General features: G+C 36.4%; 1 protein-coding gene across 6 annotated transcripts in view; it reads right to left on the reverse strand.

The window, feature by feature from the left end:
- LOC106077022 (MAM and LDL-receptor class A domain-containing protein 2-like) overlaps positions 1–21,906 on the reverse strand; it is a 129,145-nt gene extending 107,239 nt beyond the window's left edge. The window contains exons 1-9 of one of the 6 annotated variants that reach the window (XM_056039115.1): positions 21,877–21,906; positions 18,859–18,945; positions 15,665–15,941; positions 14,559–14,720; positions 13,227–13,396; positions 13,021–13,131; positions 11,389–11,515; positions 6,657–6,854; positions 4,611–5,153 (exon numbers count right to left, since the gene is read on the reverse strand). In XM_056039115.1, the coding sequence (XP_055895090.1) occupies positions 4,897–5,153; positions 6,657–6,854; positions 11,389–11,515; positions 13,021–13,131; positions 13,227–13,396; positions 14,559–14,720; positions 15,665–15,941; positions 18,859–18,945; positions 21,877–21,891 (1,404 nt within the window). In that variant the 5' untranslated portion in view covers positions 21,892–21,906 and the 3' untranslated portion in view covers positions 4,611–4,896. Of the gene's footprint in view, positions 1–4,610; positions 5,154–6,656; positions 6,855–11,388; positions 11,516–13,020; positions 13,132–13,226; positions 13,397–14,558; positions 14,721–15,664; positions 15,942–18,858; positions 18,946–19,723; positions 19,898–21,876 lie in introns of those variants that run through there. The other 5 variants (XM_056039111.1, XM_056039112.1, XM_056039114.1 and 2 more) reach the window with 5 other exon arrangements.
- Positions 21,907–22,745: the final 839 nt, after the last annotated feature.

Consider the following 22,745-nt stretch of genomic DNA (forward strand, 5'->3'; position numbering starts at 1 on the left):
GATTTTTTTTTCTTAAGAGCAGACATTCTAGCCAGCTGTCTTTCGATGGGATAAATTTGAAAGGTTCTTTGAACTAGAGTGAAGAGTAAAAGTCATAGTGGTCAAGTTATTTACGTCTTGCGCAGTTGCGGTCCGTGTTAGCCGCTCGATAAAATGGCAGGTTAAACACTTACGCCAATCTACAATGACATTGGAATTAAGAAAACTCTTCAGATGCCCTCGTCCAAGCACAGACATCCGGAAGACCATCAAATACTAGTAGCAGCATCATGAATTAGCTGCATTTTCTGGGTCTGTTGGTACCGCAGTCACTGCAGCAACTTTGGATCAATCAGAAACTCTGCAGACTGGCTGCCAAGAATGAAATATTTGTCTGGACATATCTGTAAGACAGCACTGACGTGTCTGTGAAGTTCATGTTGCTGACAGGACCGTACACACTACCTGAGAGATACAAACGCCAGGCCTACTCAGCAACTAAGAAGTGAGCTCTATCCAGTATGTTTGGTTGCCTCTCCCTGGATTGCATACTCTACTTAACTTGTGTGATGTTTCCTCAGTCAGCTTGTTGTCATCAAGTGGATGGAGGGGGGGGGGAGTGTTGTAGCAGGTGGCCACTTTGGCGGTTCCACTAAAATGCAGTCTTCAAACTGTACACACAGTTATAAGGTCGACATCATCGAGAAATAGTACATACATTTTGTGATGGATGCCTGTCTGTCTTTCAGCCAACTGTTGATGCTTGTCAGATTATGACCAATTACTCAGCAAATGTATGAGTTTCTTGTTTGGGTGTATTCCAGTGTAATTAACTAACAACACAGACTGAAAACATCGATTTAACAAGTAGAGATATGAGTCTGAAACACTGATGTACAATTAAGATACTATTTAATCTATGAAAAGGCCACATTCTAAGTCTCTGTCAATAAACCACGTCTTTACCCTATAGAATCCTATCGCTGATTTTCTGTTTCTATTTAGCCTCCAACCCACTAAGTCAAAGCGTCACTAGTCCCGTTCAATATACGTCTTCTATGGTGCGTCTCTACCTAACTAAAATATAAACTAAGGGCCTAACAGATTATTCATAATTACTAACATGTCTATATTATGCATCTGCTGCACTTTAAAAATTATGAATTCCTTAGTTATTACATTTAGGGTACAGTATGCAAGCTTCTCTAGGTAACTTTCAATTATAGCAAACCAAGAAAATTATTTTGTATTATATTGTAACATTTTCATAGGTTGTTAAATTTAGGTTGTAGGATTTGCTCTTTTGTTGTATTTTAACATTTATTCTGAACATACAATTATTTATTTGACATGCACACAACCCAATTCTCACATAAGAGTTAAAATAATTTTTTAAAGTTTGATTCCCAAATGGTACGAGTTATCTCTAACTACATCTGAATGATCATTTATTGTTTCCCTTGTCTATGAATTAGTCGAGTCATGGTTGTGACAAAATTCTGGAAGTGTTTGTGTAAGTCTAACTTGTACGGAGACCTACCTGTACAATACGTGACTTACCTTTTACTCTGACCTACATCACATTCACAACATTGATAGTCGAACATTTAACATCAGGTCATGGGTACTAGCTAACACCAGAGTATGACCAGAGATTACCGAACTTCTCTTACAATCTTTTCTACTAACATAAACTTTGGCATCTTTCAATAATCGACTCAATGTTCTTAGAGTCCTAGAATACTTGACATCATGATGGCACGCTCAACCCGCTGTCTGGTAATAAAATGTGTCATCTAAGACGTACACGAAGAATTATTGTTGTACACATTTAGTCTTGAAACCACTGTACAGCAAAAATAATTTGTTGAAAGTATACAATTGATTAAACTACGTTTTTACAATAATCCTGACAATTATTTAAAAAATAACATTGGTAGGTAGAGGATTATATTAGGGTCTAAAATTTTAAACTAAGGCAATCATGGGGTGCCTTGTTAGTTGTGATTCGTTTTAATACTATCACAGTAACATTCATAATTTAAGTTAATATTACTTGGACTTTTTGTTTATTAATTTTAGGATTGCAATTAAAGATATTAAAATATTGAATGGTGTAATATCGATTTCTGGTGATTAATCACCAATTAAAATATCTCTTGGAAATTGTGTCACTAGAATTCACGTCTGGAAATAATCGTCAGTACTAGTAATGCAATAGCTTGTGTAACGTTGGCATCTATAGATTGACAAGATTTAAGGAGGATGTTGCTACAGGGTAATCCCCCAAAAAGTCACGCATGCTCAGAGAAAAGCCTTCACGAAGCGCAGCCAATATTTAACTCTAGATCTAGATCTATGTCTAACTCAAGATCTACTTTATACTTTAACACATGAACATACAAAATAAATTAAGTCTATTCATTTCAAATTTTAATCAAATATATGTAGGCCTTCAAGCAAATGTTTTTATTTAAAACAAGATTACAAGGACAGTTTGTGTGGAAACACAAACTCAAAATCGGCCTCCGAAGTGGTCCACCCATGCAGGCTTCAATATTTTCAGAAAGAACATCCAAATGAAATTATATTAAAGACAAATGAGAGATAAGAATGGAGAAAGAAGGTTGACAGATCTTGTGTAGTGCCCCAACGGTACAGCAGATCAAAGGATAGGTGAACCTAGCCTAACTAGTTCCCCTTTCAGACCTTGTGGTCTATAGGGCAGATGATGTAAAGTTCATCTGTTTTTGTGGCCTACGGTTAACGAGGGTGTCATGTAGCCAGCACAACGACCAACCGCCTTTACTTTTCCCCAAGTAATATCAGGTACCAATTGGGTGGATGGACTCAGAGGCGCCTAAGGATTCCGAAGTTGAAAATCCCAGTCTTCACCAGGATTCGAACCCGGGGCCCCCGGTTCAGAAGCCAAGCGCTTTACCGCTCAGCTACCGCGTCTCTCCTGGCCTAACTGAAGTCTTATATTTGATGTAATTGTTTTAAAAAGGTCCAATCTCTTATTCGAATGCTCAAAAAAAAAAAAAAAAAAAAAAAAATTCGCAATAAAAAAAAAGATCACGAAAATCATGTTTATAAGATTACTATTCGTCTTAATTTAGGTTTATCTTATAATGCATACTAATTAGCTTTTTCTCTTTAAAAAACTGCTTGCATAACTGATTTTAAAAATTAGATTTGTCGCTTTCAGAAAAAAAAAGTAGCCGTTGCATCAGAACTTTGAATGGTCGGATTTTCAATATCTTGTCTAGTTTACGAGATCTAAACGGGACGGACGGACAGACGGACAGACAGACAGACATTTCGCACAAAACTAATAGCGTCTTTTCCCCTTTCGGGGGTCGCTAAAAATGGATTTAAGTCGATTAGCTAATTTGATAGTTTCATTTCATACTATTTTTACAAGTACGCATTCTGCATTCGCTTTACTTACAACATTATTATTTCGTTTAATTGTTTACAAAACACTCTCAGTGACTATATCGACAGTGATACGCAAATTAAGAGCAGCGGATAATATATGTCTAGTAATGAATACAGAAGGCCTAGTAGAGTTACCTGGACAGGCTTGTACTGTATTAGGAAGGCTTAATTTACCTGAATATAGATGTATTATAAATGGAGAACCTAGTAAAGTGACCCAGTTTGTCCCTACTAATGTACTTCATAATTACCCAATTGCAGTCCTTCGAAATTACGTTGATAAGTACTGTTTAAAAAATAGTTTTTTTTCGACTAGATAGATAGATAGATAGATAGATAGATAGATAGATAGATAGATAGATAGATAGATAGATAGATAGATAGATAGATAGATAGATAGATAGATAGATAGATAGATAGATAGATAGATAGATAAATAGATAGATAGACAGCCAGACAGATAGACATATAAAGATAGATAGATAGATAGATAGATAGATAGATAGATAGATAGATAGATAGATAGATAGATAGATAGATAGATAGATAGATAGATAGATTGATAGATTGATAGACATATACAGATAGATAGATAGATAGATAGATAGATAGATAGATAGATAGATAGATAGATAGATAGATAGATAGATAGATAGATAGATAGATAGATAGATAAATAGATAGATGTAAAATAGATGTATTTCTCTAAAAAAATCTACACGTTATTTCTCCAACATCCAATCTCGGATCAAGCTGAAATTCGGAACAATTATTTGTTTTACCTGACAACACAAGATCAATAAAAAAAATAATCAGTTAGTTACTTAACTGTGGGTAATTAATTATTTTGTTTGGTATCTCGAACAAGGGAAAGAAATTGTACTTGACTTTATAGGTCGCCGATCTAAATTGAAACAACTAATATTTAACTATACAATCTTACTACTCATAAGCACCTCAGTAACAGAGTGGTTAGCACCTCGGCCAAAGGAGGCTTGGTCCAAGAATTTGAATTCGTGACTTCTTTTGTAATAAAGTATTTAAAATCCAATGACCATACAATCAGACCAGATCTCCCTTTCTTTCTCCCCCGCCCCCCTCTCACTTTCCTAACTGGTCCAGTCACGTGATAGGGTCATAGCGTTGTGAGAACATCAAAAGCATAAAGTAGCGCTAAACAAAACAAATGGTAAAAATATTATCATTTATTGTTCTTGGTCTAGATCTATTACAAATTTAATGACATGACTTTTCTAAGCAAAGTGATACAATTACACTTCGTATAAGCTTATTTGTGTCATTTGTAAAGTATTTCCTATGTTTCTTATGCTTTGTTATCAAACTCTATACATAAGTTATATTTCGTAGTAGACTTCACAAATAAAAGGGTGCTTGTGATCAAACCCTATACAACGTAGGGTTTGTACCGTCTATTTCACAAATAAAAGGGTGCTTGTTATTAAACTCTATACAAACTTAAACTTGGTAGTAGACTTCACAAATAAAAGGATGCTTGCTATCACACTCTATATCGCCCCATTTGTAGTCATCAGCTGGATACTGCATCAACAAGCAGTTCTGATTGCCGCCTACGTTATTAGGCTGACCAGCGTGCCAACCGGCTGACCAAGTGACTGGCCGAGGGATGCCAGTGTCTGTCCACTTAAAGCTGTGCTCATTCCCGACGTCACTTCCGCTTGTGTAGAAACCATTTTGTCCCACCACAGATAAAGCTGTTTGAAATATCAAGTTGTTTATTTTAACATTTGAATCCGAATTTAAAAACATAAAGCAGTGCAGAAACTTCTATACAATAGGTAAAAAAATATTTAAAAAATTAACGAATTTTATTATGTTCAAGAAATAAACACTAAGGTAAGTTCATAGTGTTACTATATTGCTGGCAGTAGAAGCTCAATTTTTGAAAGTTTTAGAACGCTGTGTATTTATGTTTAGGGGCGTGGTGGGGTTATAAAGTGCTTGTCTTCCGAACCAAAAGTTCTCGGGTTTTGGGTTGAATGCCGGTGAAGATTTAGGATATTCAATTTTCACTCAAATCAAGTTACCATGGCATTTGATAAAACAAAGTAAAGGCTGTTGGTTGTTGAGCTGTCCACATGACACCCTGTTTAACAGTCAGACATAGAAACAGAAGAACCTGATGTGGATTGCAAAGTCTGAAAAGGTTTTTCCTTTACTTTAATTTTTATATTCATGTTTTCCTTTTGCTGCAATGTTATCAAATGCCAATTTTTGGTTTAAATATTTTGCTTCGTAAAAGAAAAAAAGACAAGGTTACAAAGACAGTTTTGTGTGAAAACACAAAACTCAAAATCGGCCCCCTATGTGGCCCATCCAGGCACGTAAAAAAGCAGGTTTCAATATTTCCAGAAAGAACATCAGAATGAAATTCTGTCAAAGGCAAATGACAAAGAAGAATGGAGAAAGAAGGTTGACAGATCTTGTGTGGTGCCCCAACTGTGTAGCAGACCAAAGGATAGGTGAAAGTGAATGTGAAGTTAGATTTGAACCTGGCCTAACTGATATTTTATAAGGATTATTTCATTGATGTAATTGTTTTGTAAAGGGTCAATCTTTTATTACAAAGCCTCAAGAAAAGAAGTACATTTCCGTAAAAAATAAATAAATAATTCATTTAGTTAAGAGTTCCATACTTTACTGACTGCTCCGCAGTTCAGGCGCTCGTTAATATGAAAAAACATTATTAATTGTTTGTTTTAAATTAGTTTCCACTTATATGCCTACTAATTAGATTTTTTCTCTTTAAAAAAAGTAAACAATTTTTTTTTTAATGTAGTAGTTAATATGACAGAATTTACTTAACTTAGCAATACAATTGTAGAAAAAAAAATTGACAAAATTCTATAACCGTTGACATAAATGTGGTAACGTATGGTAAATAACCACCTTCCTTACTTAATAGTCTCCGGTGTTTGTTACTATTAATAGTGAACAGCTGTAAAAATGGTGTATTTTTATAAAAAAAACTGCTTACATACTTTATTTTAAAACTTTTAGATTTTTCGCTTTCAGAAAATAAAAAAGTAGCCGTTGCAACAGAACTTTGAATGGTCTGAAATATTATGATGTCGGATTTTCACTCTCTCTTCTAGTTAACGAGATCTAAACGGGACGGAAGGAAGGACGGACAGACAAGCCACATAAAACTAATAGCGTCTTTTCCCTTTCGGGGGCCGCTAAAAATGGCTATATACCTGTATCTTGCTTGATGTGGTTGACCAGGAAAATATGTTCCGCTTCTGTCTCAACACTGACAAGGGCAGAATAGGGTCCCTCTCGTCTGCAGAAGTCATAGGCCTCCGCCCATGTCATTGGGGTGGCATGGAACGTGTAACAGGAAGTGACGTTGTTCAGTGTGTGTTTGACAGCCATTGGTGGACATCTTGGTATATCTGGAGAAGAACAAGTTCAGATCTTGAAATTTAACAATAGGATAAACATGTGACCTGCAACATCCTTTGTGAGTCGTGGAGCAATACTAAGTGACTTGCGCTTAGAATTTTGCTTAAAGTTAAAAGCGTTAGTGCAACACGTCCACCTCGCTCTCTCGCGCAACGTCTCCCGGAAGCAAGATGTCAAGACGTTTGGAAATAAGTTTGGGTGCAATTAGAGATATGACGTTTACCTTTCCGTTTGATTAATCAAGTCCTTTCTCATTGTCACTCTTAGAACTCTAGGCCCATGGAAGCCTTCCTCCATCTGCCTGTCTGAACGAACTTTTGTCTGGGAAAGATCCAAGCAGATGTCAATAATTACTTCCCTATTACCGATGGCTCATATCCCAAGGAGTTCGAATTATAAACAAGGCTAATGGCTGAGCACATCAGGGAAACTCCCCTATATTCCTTATCTGTAACACATCAGCCTTGCAGACCGTATTATTCCCCGCCAGTGCAATGGATTTGGTCCTTAGGCAACCCAACGGTCTTTGCTTCTTTATTGGCCTACTATTCTAACGACCTTTTCCACCCGCTCGCTACAATGAGGCAGAGTCCAGACTTCACAAGCTAGGTGTGACAAGACCAGAATCATGAGCTGCAGATTCCTTACACAACAACAGTAGAAAGAAGGGTGAAATTCAACGGCACCTGGTTATTACAATAATAGAGGACATACAAACAATATGCTTAATGACTTTTCAAAAGAAAAAAATCGTTCATTGTTGAATAGAAATATTTTTTGATTTGGAGATTTATTCTTTGAAAAAGGTTAATTTTTTTAATATGATTGAACGTAAGTAATATTAATAAACAATTTTAAAAAAATCGATCATATTTTAATTTTCACTCAAAAAAAAATTACAATGGAAGTATTGGTACTGAACTAAAGTGATTATTGTTATTGAGACAGCCTATCAACTTACCTAACCAGCAATACTTTTATGTACTAAATTCTAGCTTAATATAAATGTTTTTTACAATACCTCTATTCAACTCGTACCTTCCAAGAAACTAAAAAAGTAGATACAATCGTACCCACTCCCTACCGCCACAGAAGCGGCCAAGACACCAGAAAGAGAACAACATAATTCTGTTGTAACCATAGACTAGTGCTTGGGGTGCGTACGAGCGCACTATTGAACCAGAACAGGAAGACGCGAGGAAAGAACAGTGTATCCAGAGATTAGAAAGAACAGTGTATCCAGAGATTAGAAAGAACAGTGTATCCAGAGATTAGAAAGAACAGTGTATCCAGAGATTAGAAAGAACAGTGTATCCAGAGATTAGAAAGAACAGTGTATCCAGAGATTAGAAAGAACAGTGTATCCAGAGATTAGAAAGAACAGTGTATCCAGAGATTAGAAAGAACAGTGTATCCAGAGATTAGAAAGAACAGTGTATCCAGAGATTAGAAAGAACAGTGTATCCAGAGATTAGAAAGAACAGTGTATCCAGAGATTAGAAAGAACAGTGTATCCAGAGATTAGAAAGAACAGTGTATCCAGAGATTAGAAAGAACAGTGTATCCAGAGATTAGAAAGAGTCGAAGTTGTTGGAAACTAAGGAGACCTTCTTTGAGCTACTTGAAGACTGTGGTAGAGACCCGGTAAAGAGATCCGCCATTGCAATTCAGGGACCTGCATGGAAACTGGACGCGTAGTTGATTTCAAAAGCGGCTCTTACCATTTTTCTAGAAATTTAACAGTAGATGTATATCACTGGAAAATATTTTACTAGCTCGTTGGCCACACAGGGAAAACTCTAGTTTAACCGTTTTATTTTTCAAATTAAAAAATTAATAAATGTCAATTGGGCTTGAAAACTACACGTAGATCTAGAGCCAACATCGATTTTGAAAGGACTATCCCGTTATTGAAAGGAATATCGCACTCGGAAATTTCAGAATGTAAGGCGAAAGTTTAATAAAATAATCAATGTGCAGGAAAAGTGTGGCATCGGCTTCTAAGTCTAGATTAACAGGTCTCTCATTGGAATTAGTCAATTTAAAAACATGGCGTATTGAGCCGAAATTTACCGATGACTGAGTTAAATTTAAAGTTGCTTTACGTTTATTGAAAGATTATCCAAGCTTTGCTTATATTTTACGTAAATCAAATATAGATTTTATCTAGATCTAGAAGTAGATCTTAAGAATTCTAAATAAGAAGTATAGGTCTTGAGTTTTGTTCTATACCTAGATGCCCATATAATGATAACACCAATAAATATGTAAAGATGCTGGCCGAATCGGTAATATCGTCCAAGCATCTGATTGTAGAAATCACGGGCTCGGATATATATCTTATCTTATATAATACAGACGTTACTTCAAAAAAGAAGATGATTACGTCCTACGCGTCATGCATTTAGTCATGCATATTAACCAATGACTTAAATTCTGCCAAGTCACTGGTTTTCCTGGCTAGCTCAGGCAACCCATTCCATGCTCTAATAGCACTAGGGAAGAAGGAGTATTTGTACAAATTTGTCCTAGCATATGGGACGAGGAATGTGCCTTTATCTTTGTGTCTTTCAGAGTATTTTATTAAATTTTGTTTTTGTATTTGAAGATTATGGTTCAGTGTTTTATGTATTATTGCTACTTTACTTTTGAGCCTTCTGTCCTGAAGGCTTTCTAAATTTAGTGATTTTACTAAAGGTGTTACTCTAGTCAAATGTGAATATTCGTTTGTTATGAATCGCACTGCTCTATTTTGTGTCTGTTCTAGTTTCTTAATGTTTTCTTGAGTTGAGGGGTCCCAAACAGAGGATGCATATTCTATTATTGGCCTAACCAAGGTTAAATAACATTTTAGTTTTATGTTCTTATTTGATTTATAGAAATTTCTTTTAATAAATCCTAATGCTTTGTTTGATTTTTTTGTAGTTTCATCAATATGTGGATTCCATGACAGTTTTTCATTTATTATAACACCTAGGTATTTTGCGTTTTTAGTCTGTGTTACTGGTTTGCCATGAATAAGATAAGTGGAATTAATTTGTTTTAGTTTTTTTGTTACTCTTAACAACTGACATTTTTCTGGGTGGAAAGACATGCTCCAATTTGATTCCCATTTCTGTAATTCATCTAATTCTCTTTGTAAACTATCTGTGTCTTGTGTTGTTTTTATTGTTCTATATATTATGCATGCGTCTGCAAATAATCTGACTTTTGTTCCTAAAGTAATGCAATTTGGTAAATCATTTATGTAAATTAAAAATAGTAGTGGACCCAAGACTGTTTCTTGAGGTACACCTGAGTTTACTGTTATCGGTGTTGATTTAGAGCCATTTATTATTACAGTTTGTTCTCTCCCTATCAGAAAGTCTTTAATCCACTGATGCAGTGGACCATTAATGCCGAAATATTTTAATTTTTTAAGTTTTTTTTTTTTTCTTTTTTTTTTTTATATAGTTTGAACCATTTTTTTATTTATTTAAAAAATACATTTTATAATATTACGACTGCCACATGGAGATATTGTCTTTTTTTTTTTTTTTTTTCAAAATGTATTTTTAAATGTTTTTCTTGTTTGTTCTATGAAACAGTTGAGAAAACTGAAGGATGCTAAATTTTAAGTCCTAGAAATGTTCACTTTTAAAAGCTGTCGTAAGCTTACTATTTCATTGTACACATAAACTTACTTGCAGATGACAAGACAGAAATAATTAAGATTGGCACTCGGAACAAAGTCTCAAAAGTCGAAAGCACAGATTCTCTTTATATCACGAACTGCCAGCTTCCTTATGTCCATGTAGTGCGGAATCTTGGAGTTTTCTTCGACTCAACACTATCTTTCGACCCACACATAAGTCAGCTCTGCAAAGGTCTTTATCTGCAGCTGCACAGATTAGGCCAGATCCGACCATATTTAACAACGGAGTCAACAAAAACGCTATCTGTGGCATTCATACTCTCCCGCCTTGACTACTGCAACGCCGTGCTAGCAGGTATACCCGGACAAAATAGCCAAGCTGCAACGAATTCAGAACAACGCCGCACGAATTCAATAGTCCTTAGAAAAACAAGACAATATTCTGCTACTACACTCTTGCACACGCTCCATTGGTTTCTCGTGTAAGCGAGAATCGATTACAAAGTCGCCACACTTTGTTATCAGTGTATATATAACAATGAGATGCCCTTGTACCTTAGCGAACTGATTACTCCATAAGTCCCCCAGAGAGCCCTGCGCTCAATGGACTCAACGCTTTTAGTGGTGCCACATTTCTCCCGCAAAAGCTACATTTGAGGGCTTTTTCAGTGCACGGACCAAAGGTTTGGAACTCACTCCCCATTTCAGACAGACATGCTACACCACTTTTAAGAAGAACATTAAGACCTACTTGTTTAAAACTTTTTTAGATTAATTGTCATATTAGCTGTCATGTTTGTGTTTGTAATGTTATTACAGCGCCTTGAGCCTACATTTTGTTTGTTAACAGCACTTTATAAATAAAATTATTATTATTATTATAAACTTACTTGCACATGACGTGTTGTACACATAAACGTCATCAATCCCAATGTCTGAGTTGATGTAATTAAAGTCATAATTCCGATTGTTGTAATTGTAGGACTTATAAGCATTGGTAGTAGCAACAAAGTCAAGCTGTGTGAGAAAGATATAAGAGGAATAGAAAGCTCTTAAAGGAACTGCTTCCTTAGGTCTCTAATAATTATTGAGTCCTGCTTAAGGGTTTGACTAATGAGTAAGAATTTCGGTACGTTCCTTAGGCTACGTGTAAGGTAGCCACACTTAGCTTAGATCCTCCCGAACCTTTCAACGCATTGGGTAGCAAGCAGTATCCATAAAGATATGTCACTGGCATTATCTCAAGTCTCTTCCCGCTGCTCTGAGGTCCTCCATGATAGTGTAGCGCCAAGTTATACGAGGACGTCCCTGTTTGCGCTTTTCTTGTATTGGCCTTCCTGCTATTGTAACTCTTGATTTAAGTAATTGTGTCGGAGAACATGTCCCGCAAACCTCATGCGATGCTCGGTCGCAACCTTATTAAAAGTGGTCGAGTCCAAGTTTTGCCTAAAATTTCTTTATTTATTTTGTTCAAATAGGCCGCAGCTTTTGGTTTCCTGCCTTTCCTACTCGGCACGCTACCTCGTGGTAGGATTGTTCTAATGCTGCCTAGGTATTTAAACGTATCCATCTCTTCCGACTAGCGACCCCACCCTGTAAAACCTCAATGGCTACAGAAACGGCAAACGTTCAACCGTTTCAGGAGTAGGAAATTCTGACCTCGAAAATTACGTTTTGTGTTGAAACAAATTTGAAAGAAACGTAACATTGTTAACACAGCTTCCAACTTCAATGTCATTGGATGCAAAGAATACAAACATAGGTTAAATATTATGATGAGCAATATAAACAAAGTAAAACTAACTTATGAAACTACCCGACTTCAGTTCAATTTCAGACCTCCTCGTGGAAGCATCTAGTAAGCTTAAAGAAACTAGAACAATTGATTTTAATGCATTGATTAAATCGTTGACATTTCAAGTCATCTCTGTTTGCATTGTGCCTGATTGATTTCTAACATTTGATGTTGGGTAAAACAAATAAGGCACCCCATTTAGACCTTGCGATCTATAAGGTAGATCGATCAAAAAGCCATCTGTTTCTTGTACCCAATGGTTGACGAGCTTGTCACGTACCTGCCCAACTAAAGTAAGTATCCATGAAGTGTCTTGAAAATCTTGAAATTAAATTCCCAGTGTTCGCCAAGATTGGAAACGGGACTTCTCGGTTGGTAAGCTAAGCGCTTTAACATTCAGCCACCCCTCCACCAAAGGATATGGAGTAAAAAGAGAAAAATAAGAAAACATAATCAAAGACAAACAAAAAATACTTGAACCTATCACACGACATAAATGGACTCAATAAGAACTGTTTCAACAGTAGACATCTTTTGGTTGCACTTACATATGTAATATAATAAACGCCTAAATATATGCAAATCCCCATTCATTAAGTTCTTAATCTAAAATACCAGTATTCGAAACTCGGGACCATGAACAAGGAATCTCTTTTTAGATGATAGTATAAGCTTGATAAGTCAAATATATGCACACTTACACAGAAACACAATTATGTGAACTGACCTTAAATGGATGTGAGGTGTATTCACTGTCTAGGTCAACTTGACCAAGCAACCAGTCTACTTTTTGATCTCCAGATCTGGACCAGACGGGGTAGCCAGTACCTCCTCCAATCTACAAGGCGCAATAATAAACATGTAGAAATAATGGGAAGAATCTTCGGAATGTATTGACTAACTAAATATTCTTAATTCGTTTATTCAACTTACCCGGATATTGACGTCGAGTTGCCTGACGTCACTTCCTTTCATGGAGTACCAAAAATAAATACAATAGCCGTTGGCCGGCTGATACAGGCTGCTTTCTATAATGGCCGTGTGAAGCCCTGGTTGCCGTTCTGTACTGAGCTCATTTTTTATGTCCAGGCCCAAATAGGTACCTACAGGTGAGTACAAATATAGGTTCCTAGAGGTGAGTACAAATATATGTTCCTACAGAATAGTACAAATATAACATAGATTCCTACAGGTGGGTACAAATATATATTTTTCTACAGGTGAGTACTAATATAACATAGATTCCTACAGGTGAGAACAAATTCAGGTTCCTACAGGTGAGAACAAATATAGGTTCCTACAGGTGAGTACAAATATAACAAAGATTCCTACAGGTGATAAAAAATATAGGTTTCTACAGGTGAGTACAAATATATATTCCTACAGGTGAGTACAAATATAACATAGATTCCTACAAGTGAAAACAAATATAGGTTTCTACAGGTGGGTACAAATATATATTTTTCTACAGGTGAGTACTAATATAACATAGATTCCTACAGGTGAGAACAAATATAGGTTCCTACAGGTGAGTACAAATATAACAAAGATTCCTACAGGTGATAAAAATATAGGTTTCTACAGGTGAGTACAAATATAACAAAGATTCCTACAGGTGATAAAAATATAGGTTTCTACAGGTGAGTACAAATATAACAAAGATTCCTACAGGTGATTAAAAATATAGGTTTCTACAGGTGAGTACAAATATATATTCCTACAGGTGAGTACAAATATAACATAGATTTCTACAAGTGAAAACAAATATATGTTCCTACAAGTGGGTACAAATTTAGGTGCCTACAGGGGAGAGCATATGTAATATTTACAAATAGAGACTAATAGATTCTTACTCTGGCCAAATAGAATCCTAGACTGGATCACAAATACTAGTGAAATATTTACAAATATAAAAAAAATTGAAAAGAGAGAGAAAGAGAGAGAAAGAAAACAAAAGGAGAGAGAGGAATTTTACAAAGTACCACAGCAAAGTTATCATGAGAAAACAGAGAGAAGCTGTTCAACCTTCACAACTGAGGATGAAATCAGATTTACTTGAGCTCTACCTGCTGGAGATCTAAATGTGACAGCACAGGCTGCACCAATTAAATGAACACTTCTCGCCTAATAACAGTACAGCGTTCAAGTGTTTTGCTTTTTTTACTGCCTTTAAGTGTGTGTTTTTTTTTCTCAATCTCTCTCTCTCTCTCTCTCTCTCTCTTTGCATATCTCTCACTCTTAATTAATTTCAGATGTTGCACCTACCAGTGTTAATGCCTGCACTGTGTTCAACCTGAGGTCCTGTTAAAGTGGAACTTCCTGTGTGAAGCAAGTAAAATGATGTCGTGCCACTCAGTTTAGTGTAGCCACAGATGTCCGTTGAGTTAAAATTACAGTAAGACAGGTGAACATCTCCACTTAAAGAATCTGGAAAAAATTATTTTTTCTATTATTATTATTTGATTTTTCCTACTAACAACGTGTGCTATCATAAAGAATGTCTAGCATGATTTAACAATATACAAGATTTGTATTTGGGTACGAAGAACAAATTGTAATCTAGATATTTTGCCACAGCCAACGCAGACAAAACCGTTGTAGGTGTGACAAAGGCAATACGTTTTTTTTTTGTATATATTTGTTTTTCTTTGTGCAGATTTGAAGATTATTACATCATACTGCAAATCTCCCTCAGAAGGACAAGGATTGCAGTGGGCAGGGCTAGAACCCTGGACCATCGAAACGACAGCTTACCGCACCACCAGGCAGCCATTATAGAAGATACGTTTTGTTTTACATATATATAAAATGGATATTGAATATTTTGGGGTCACCTGTATGAGTCACTCTCAGAGTCAAAAATTAATGAGTAATTGTTGGATAAATGCTTACAATGATTTGTGGATTAAACGGTAGATGGAGCTCTAGATGGGAGGTAATGATTGGCCGGAAGGTATTCTTCGAGTCTAATATCTCTTGTACAATGCATAATTATGCTTCTGTTTTTGATGCTAAGTACAGCTATAGTGTTCATGTTTCCATTGATCTGTTTAGTAGGACGTTCTCAAAAGATATTTGACATTTTCTTTACTAAGCGCTTATTTTAAAATGTTTTTTCCTCTAGCATTTAACAGACAGTCTAACCTTGTCCTTTACAAATAATATAAGAATGCATGCTTTCCATACACAAATCCATGTATTTTATCTTATCTTAATTAAGATAACGTTTTTAATACAAATTACTAAACTTGTAGAATAAATAATAAATATTTTCCTAACAGCGTTAGTGTTAACCCACTGAAGCAGACCTCGACACAGCGTGTTCATGTACTTAAGATTTGGAACTCCTATAAAGACAAGACATCACTAACCAGGCAGAACATTCTGGCCAGTTGTGACACCTAGGGCAGCTTGACATGTACGTAGAGCTAAGGTCATGTTCGTCAGGTCTCTTCTAAGAGAAGCGATCTCGTCCCTTGCAAGAGCTAAGATGTGAGAGTTTTGTGACTCTGTTTTGTTCATCTCTGTCTCAAGCCTGTGTAACATCTCCAGAAGAGAGTCTCTCTCTCCTTGCAACGACTCGGCAAGCGCTCGTGATATGTTCAGGTCTGCCCTTGTTTTGTTGAGAACATCAGTGAGGGCCGGAATCTATAGAAATAGAAAAGTATTATCTATCAGTCTCTATTATATCTTTAAGTAGGTGTTCAATATATCGTATTGTTCATCCAATCATGTACTCTACTGAACTTACTCAACTATCAATTTATGTTTCTACCAATCTCACTTTGGGCTGTGCAGTGGCTGAGGTATTAGGCGTTTGGCTTCCGAACATGGGGGTCTTGGTTTCGAATCTCCGTGAAGACTGGGAATTTTTTGGGTCACCCTGAGTCCACCCAATTCTAATGGTTACCTGACTTAAGTTGGGGAAAGTAAAGTTGGTTGGTCGTTGTGCTGGCCACATGACACCCTGCTCGTTAACCGATGACCAAAGACCAACAACTGCCCTATAGATCAGAACAGGGCCGGTCTTAGGCAACTGCAGCCTATGCGACCGCAGTGGGCCCCGCACTTTCATAGGTCCCGCGCTAATTCTAGGTGTATATTATTAAATTCAACTATAATAACTTATATTACAGTGTTTTCCGCGGCCTCCTGATTTTCCACGGGCTCATTGAAATCTCCTGAAAAATAGACTAAATTGTCATATTGGGGTGTCATTCAATTACTTGAGGTCAACAATTCACGAAGATAGATTGAATATTTTGGCAATACTGCTATTGTAATTTAGCGTGATCTATGTCAGAAACAGAATTTTGATGATTTACTGTATGACTTCGCTAAACGCAAGGCTCGTAAAGTTAATTTGATCGTGATTTTGTACCTAGTAAAGAATGAATAAAAGGCAAAGAAAATTAATTTTCTAATACACAATCTTAATGTTCATTTATTATCCTTATCCCTATTCAGAATGGGCCCCGCGCAAACCGTTTCGCTTAGGGCCCCGCATTTGTTAGGACCAGCCCCTGGATCAGAAGGTCTGAAAGGGGAAACTTTACTTACAAGATCTCTGTATACAATTCTCTTGATCTATTGACTAATCAAATCTTATCTCTTCATTCAACTACCAATTAAAATATTCAACATAATTACATTATCCAGAGTATCTACTATACATAGATTAATTAGTTTTACTCTAATCATTAATCACCTTTTTTTCGCTGAACATTCATGAATAAAGACAAACTTAAATTTAGTCTTTAACGTGGAAAAAACAGCGTGCATTAACAAGAGCTTTTGAATTTCAGCATTCAAGAGTTTGCTGCCTACTACTTTTATTATCCAGAAGTTATACCAGTGCAGTTATATTTAGATTGTTTACAAATAGTCTGTACGTATAAATATGTGCAACAGGTTATAAAAAAAATATCGATTCCTACTTACTGTTCAAAATATTCTTAGCTAAGCAATTATATTTAGATTCATTTAATTGTAGAACTATTCTAATTACTGTCAGGCATAGGAATCGATTCCCAAGATTTGGGATGAGTGCAAAACTTGACATGACCACACGATAGAGAGATATATGATAGGTTTCACAACACATGTGTAAATAGAAAGATGTTCTATACAAGACTCTGGAATGGAGAAAGACGGTTGACAAATCTTGTGTGATGCCCCAACATTCCAACAGACTAAGCGATAGGTGAAGGTGAAAACATTTCAATGCAATTTACGTTTAATATGAAGTCTCTATGTATTCAAACAGTGATTTCTTTAGTACTATTATTTATCTTTTTTTTTTAATTCTAATGTATAAAGAAAATTACAGATGCATATAAATAAGAAAATGAAGATAAAACATTTTGACAACAAAAAATAATTAAACAATTGTTCAGTGTTTACTACTAATTAAGTCATCATACTGATACTTTTATAGTTAATGATGGGCTTAAGACCATTACCGCTTCTGACGCTAACAACCTAGTGTCTCAAACAGCCTCTGACAACCAGTCCAACTCCTGGTCTTCATGTGTGGTTCAGATACTAAGCCTGACGGAACCGTTACCACAGACAGAAGGGGCAAAGGCGAGCAACTGGCGCCTAAACCAGGAGGGGTTCGTTAGCCTTGGTTGGCTACCCATCTAGGAGAAGGAAAACTCTGAATCCAAACCTCCGCTGCCTTGAGACTATACCCGAACGCGGGAAAGGCTTCGAGAGACAGCTCCTGAGGAAAAATAAGGAGCTGGTACCATTAGGCAGATTGTGGCACACCATGCTACAGCCTGCCAGAACCTGCGGCGCTACTGATCCCAAACTGTATCTGATATTTCGTTCCTTTGGTCACATCAGTTGCGCGGAGAGGTGGGAACTGCTGTGTGGGTGACATCGTTCTGACCATAAACAATGCCCAGGCTTTCATCTCGCGAGATGAACCATAGTCGTTTTACCACTGAAGGAGGCCAACCTACTGAGACTTTATGTGTTGTTATGCAGCACCAGTTTATGTAACAAATATCAGATCAATAAGAAAATAAAAGCGGTAATATTCATTGGCCAAAATTGTTACCATTGTAAGAATAGTAATGGTAAGTACATGTACTTACATGTGAGTAATATGTAAGTAAGTAATAATAAATGCTAAAATGGACAGCACAAAACTAAGAAACAGTATTTTCCTAAGTGGGCAGCACAAAACTTAGAGACAGTATTTTCCTAAGTGGGCAGCACAAAACTTAGAGACAGTATTTTCCTAAGTGGGCAGCACAAAACTTAGAGACAGTATTTTCCTAAGTGGGCAGCACAAAACTAAGAAACATTATTTTCCTAAGTGGGCAGCACAAAACTTAGAGACAGTATTTTCCTAAGTGGGCAGCACAAAACTTAGAAGGAGGACAAAACTTGCTATTTGAAGCTAGATCAGAAGCATGACAGAAACAAACAACCGTTGACCCTAAAGCAACCACTGACCTCCATCCACTCACCGACCATAAACCGATTATTCAGTAGGATAAAAGAAAATATAGAAACACGTTAAAACAAAATGCTACATGCTACAAACACGTACTTGTTGTTTCAAAGTCTGCACATCTTTCTGGAGGCTTGCCAAGTCTGTTTGAACACTCGTACAACATTGGGAGTCAGCTCCTGAGACCTATCAGAAGTACAGAGAACATTTTTTTTAAATCTTATTTTTCAGAGATTGTATTTTATGAGGGTTTTTTTAACAAATGAGACTGTAATTCACTTTATTTAATGAGACAGTAAGTCACTGAATTGAATGATACGGCAGATCACAGTATTTAGTGAGACGGTAAGTTACTGTATTTAATGGAACATGGATTATGAACGAGTTGTACAATGATTACTGTGTCAACGTTTTAATTTTTTTTTCCAAGATGTGAAGAAACAAAATTACATAGAGAGTTTGTTTTGTTAAGCGAACTCAGAGTCGGCCATCGATGAATCCGCTCATCGACAAGAAATATTCAAGCCATGGTCTTGTTTTCATTGATAAAAGTAATGTCGCGACGAAATATTCAGCATTGTTTGCTATCAGAGTTATTGCCGATATTCCTATATACTTGTAAATATACGTTTTGATATAATTACCCTGACATTTATGTATTGTTTTAAAAGAGATATATTTTTTAAAGAAAAAGAACGGGTTGCTTTATTAATTAAAAAACCTGTTCACTTATAGGAGACAAAAATTAGCCCTAAACTTGCACCTAAACTTTACGAGAAAAAAAAGATGGTGAAATCAGATTCAAGGTAGCACTTGTAGTTTTTGAGACATAAAAGTAACAGACAGACAGACGTACAGACTACAAAAAACTAATTGCGCTTTTCACCTTCTGTTTGTAAATACGAAACTTAATTCCAACATTCTCTCTAAATCTCGTATTAGCTTTAAAAGTTCACGAGCTTACCGGTTGTGCGTCACATTGACCCTGGTGGCCAAGCTGGACAGTGTACATGCACTGACCCCCAATAAAACTACAGCCAGGCGTAAAGTCCACAGCGTTGACCGTACCCACGATGATCAGCAGGGCCAACCCTAGAGCTTCCATCTTGGTGCAATAAGTTGGACTAAATTAAGAGATCTATTTATCAAATACGAGTTATCAATTCAAGTTTTATCACCCATTGTTTTCATTGATTTCACTTAGGTCAAATGATAAGATCACAAAGTCAAAGGCGTTTCGAAATGTGGCCAAACCCAAGTCTTTCTGACTATACCATTTTTTTCGCGATTAGTCTGAGCTAAATGTTAAAATTGAATGTAACAATAACAAGAATAAATTTAAATTTAACCCTAACCCTAAATTTAAAGCTGACCTACAAACTGTCCAGGATGTGTGCATACAAACGTGGATGTCAATAAAATGAATCTCATGACGCTACCAGTCAGAACTGCTACTTTGACTACTTTAAAAACGTTATATTGTTGTAGTCTTTTCTTGTCTAAGTTTAATTGTTCCTTCGGAAATTAAGATATTGCATCGAATTTCTTGCAGGACAACTGGGGATCGAAGTTGGCAGTTGAGACGATGACCACAAGATCAGGCAACCAATCATGTTTCTGCTAATAATACTAACACTTGGACTGTTTGCCTAAGGTGTTGCGCAAGAGCAACGGCCTTGGTGCTATATTACTTAGCGGCCGAACACTTGACACTGGTATGTAGTAAATCGTTGTGCTGTTCCCACAACATTGAAGTTTACAGTAAAAAAAAAATTGGCGTCACATTCTTTGTAAACAACAAAAAAGGTCGGTGAGTTGTGGACCATTGAATGCCCTGATGTGGACCATTGAGTGCCCTGATGTGGACCATTGAATGCCCTGATGTGGACCATTGAGTGCCCTGATGTGGACCATGGAGAACCATGATGTGGACCATTGAGTGCCCTGATGTGGACCATTGAGTGCCCTGATGTGGACCATGGAGAACCATGATGTGGACCATTGAATGCCCTGATGTGGACCATTGAGTGCCCTGATGTGGACCATTGAATGCCCTGATGTGGACCATTGAGTGCCCTGATGTGGACCATGGAGAACCATGATGTGGACCATTGAGTGCCCTGATGTGGACCATGGAGAACCATGATGTGGACCTTTGAGTGCCCTGATGTGGACAATGGAGAACCATGATGTGGACCATTGATTGCCCTGATGTGGACCATGGAGAACCATGATGTGGACCATTAGTGCCCTGATGTGGACTATGGAGTGCCATTATGTGAACTATTGAGTGCCCTGATGGGGACCATTGAGTGCCAAGATGTGGAGCATAAAGTGCCAAAATATTGGTTATGGAGTGCCCTAGTGTAGATCATTGAGTGCCCTGATGTGATCTCGGAGTGCCCTAATAAATTTCACTCTAAAATTTAACAAGATATTATAAAAAAATAATTTTAAAATTTTTAAAACGTATTAAAAAGCTTATTAAAATTGTAATCGTATCAATTATTTTGGTACAGTCACAAGTCATTCAATTTATAATAGTTCTTGGCCCAACAACAATAAATCTGTGCGATTAGAAATATTTTAACTAACTGTTTTGTTTTACGCAATTTCATGCTTTTAGCTTTCTCAGTGCGTTATGATCCTATAAGTTGTCTGGACCAGTTGGGAAAGGGAGGGGGAAGGGAGTAACTGGATGAATGTTGCCGTGATCACGTTTTAAACGCATTTTATATTTTAAAAATGTTTTTAAAGTTGTACGACTTAAATTCTAACTCGAGGACTCAAGCCCATCAAGCCAATACACTAACCACTGTACCAGCGAAGTGCTTATGGAAATAGAAGGTTGGATAGTTCTCTATTGTTAGTTTCAAACTTTAAACCAGCGACATAATTCTCCACACAAAGTATATAGGACTTATCTTTTTTTTTTGTCAAGTACAAAAATAAATTTGTAAAATTTCAACTTGATCAGCGATCGGGTGTTGAAGAAATAACGTATTCATTCAAACTTTTTACCAGACAGACAGACAGACAGAGTGAGTTCATACAAGCGTTGTAAAAAAAAAAAGGTGTAACTGCTAACTTCGCCTCTGCATTAAGTTAATTATGTACCTTCTTTGTTATCATTGTGAAGCACTGAACATGTCAATATTAAAGTGTTTCAAATGAAAGGTCTTTTGACATGACTGATAGCATCCAATGATTTGCAGATAGTTTGAACTCTTCAACGTTTGTTTCGTATTGCAGTCAACAAGCGATGCTGTGAGTGTCCATGTCTAGTATGTAGTTAAGAAATAAACGTTTTTTGTGAACAAGGCTAAAATCAATGAAAAATTAATTATGTAGATTTAAGATGAATAAGTTGCGTATGGTAATCTTACAGAAAGCTATTATAAATCCAAATCTATTTATCACAAAAGTCCAGATAGCGACAGATTTTCCTCGATTTACAAATCTAAATATATTTGATGTGAGCAGCCTTCTTATAGTATGGAGAATGCTGAACAAAAATAACGAAGTCTGGAACAATTTTGTGTTAGTTAACATAACGATGTACAACCTATTCGGACATAAGAAAATTGAGATCAATTGCTAGTATGGAGTTTTATTTTTTGTTCATTGTCATTAATTTCCTAACAATATATGTATAATTATAACAAAAAACGAAAGTACCAAATTAATGCTTGGCGTTTTATAGAGCAGAAAATGTTAGAGCCACAATGAAAATACATTTGTTACCCTTAGGAAAATGGAATGCATTCGTGACCCATTGTCAGCCTATGTTACACCACTAGAGGGATCCACCTTAGAGTTGGTCAAACATACTACACACATACGTGCCTTGATTTAAAGGGCCGATAAGAAGCACTAATGATGTACAAGTTGAGACCCGTTACATTGCAGCTGATCTATTTACACGCTGGAACAACTTGCTTATTTAAAACACAATTTGTAGTGATGGAAACTATTTTATACAAAAA

Source organism: Biomphalaria glabrata, chromosome 8 (genome assembly GCF_947242115.1).
Source record: "Biomphalaria glabrata chromosome 8, xgBioGlab47.1, whole genome shotgun sequence".
NCBI classification, from domain to species: domain Eukaryota; kingdom Metazoa; phylum Mollusca; class Gastropoda; family Planorbidae; genus Biomphalaria; species Biomphalaria glabrata.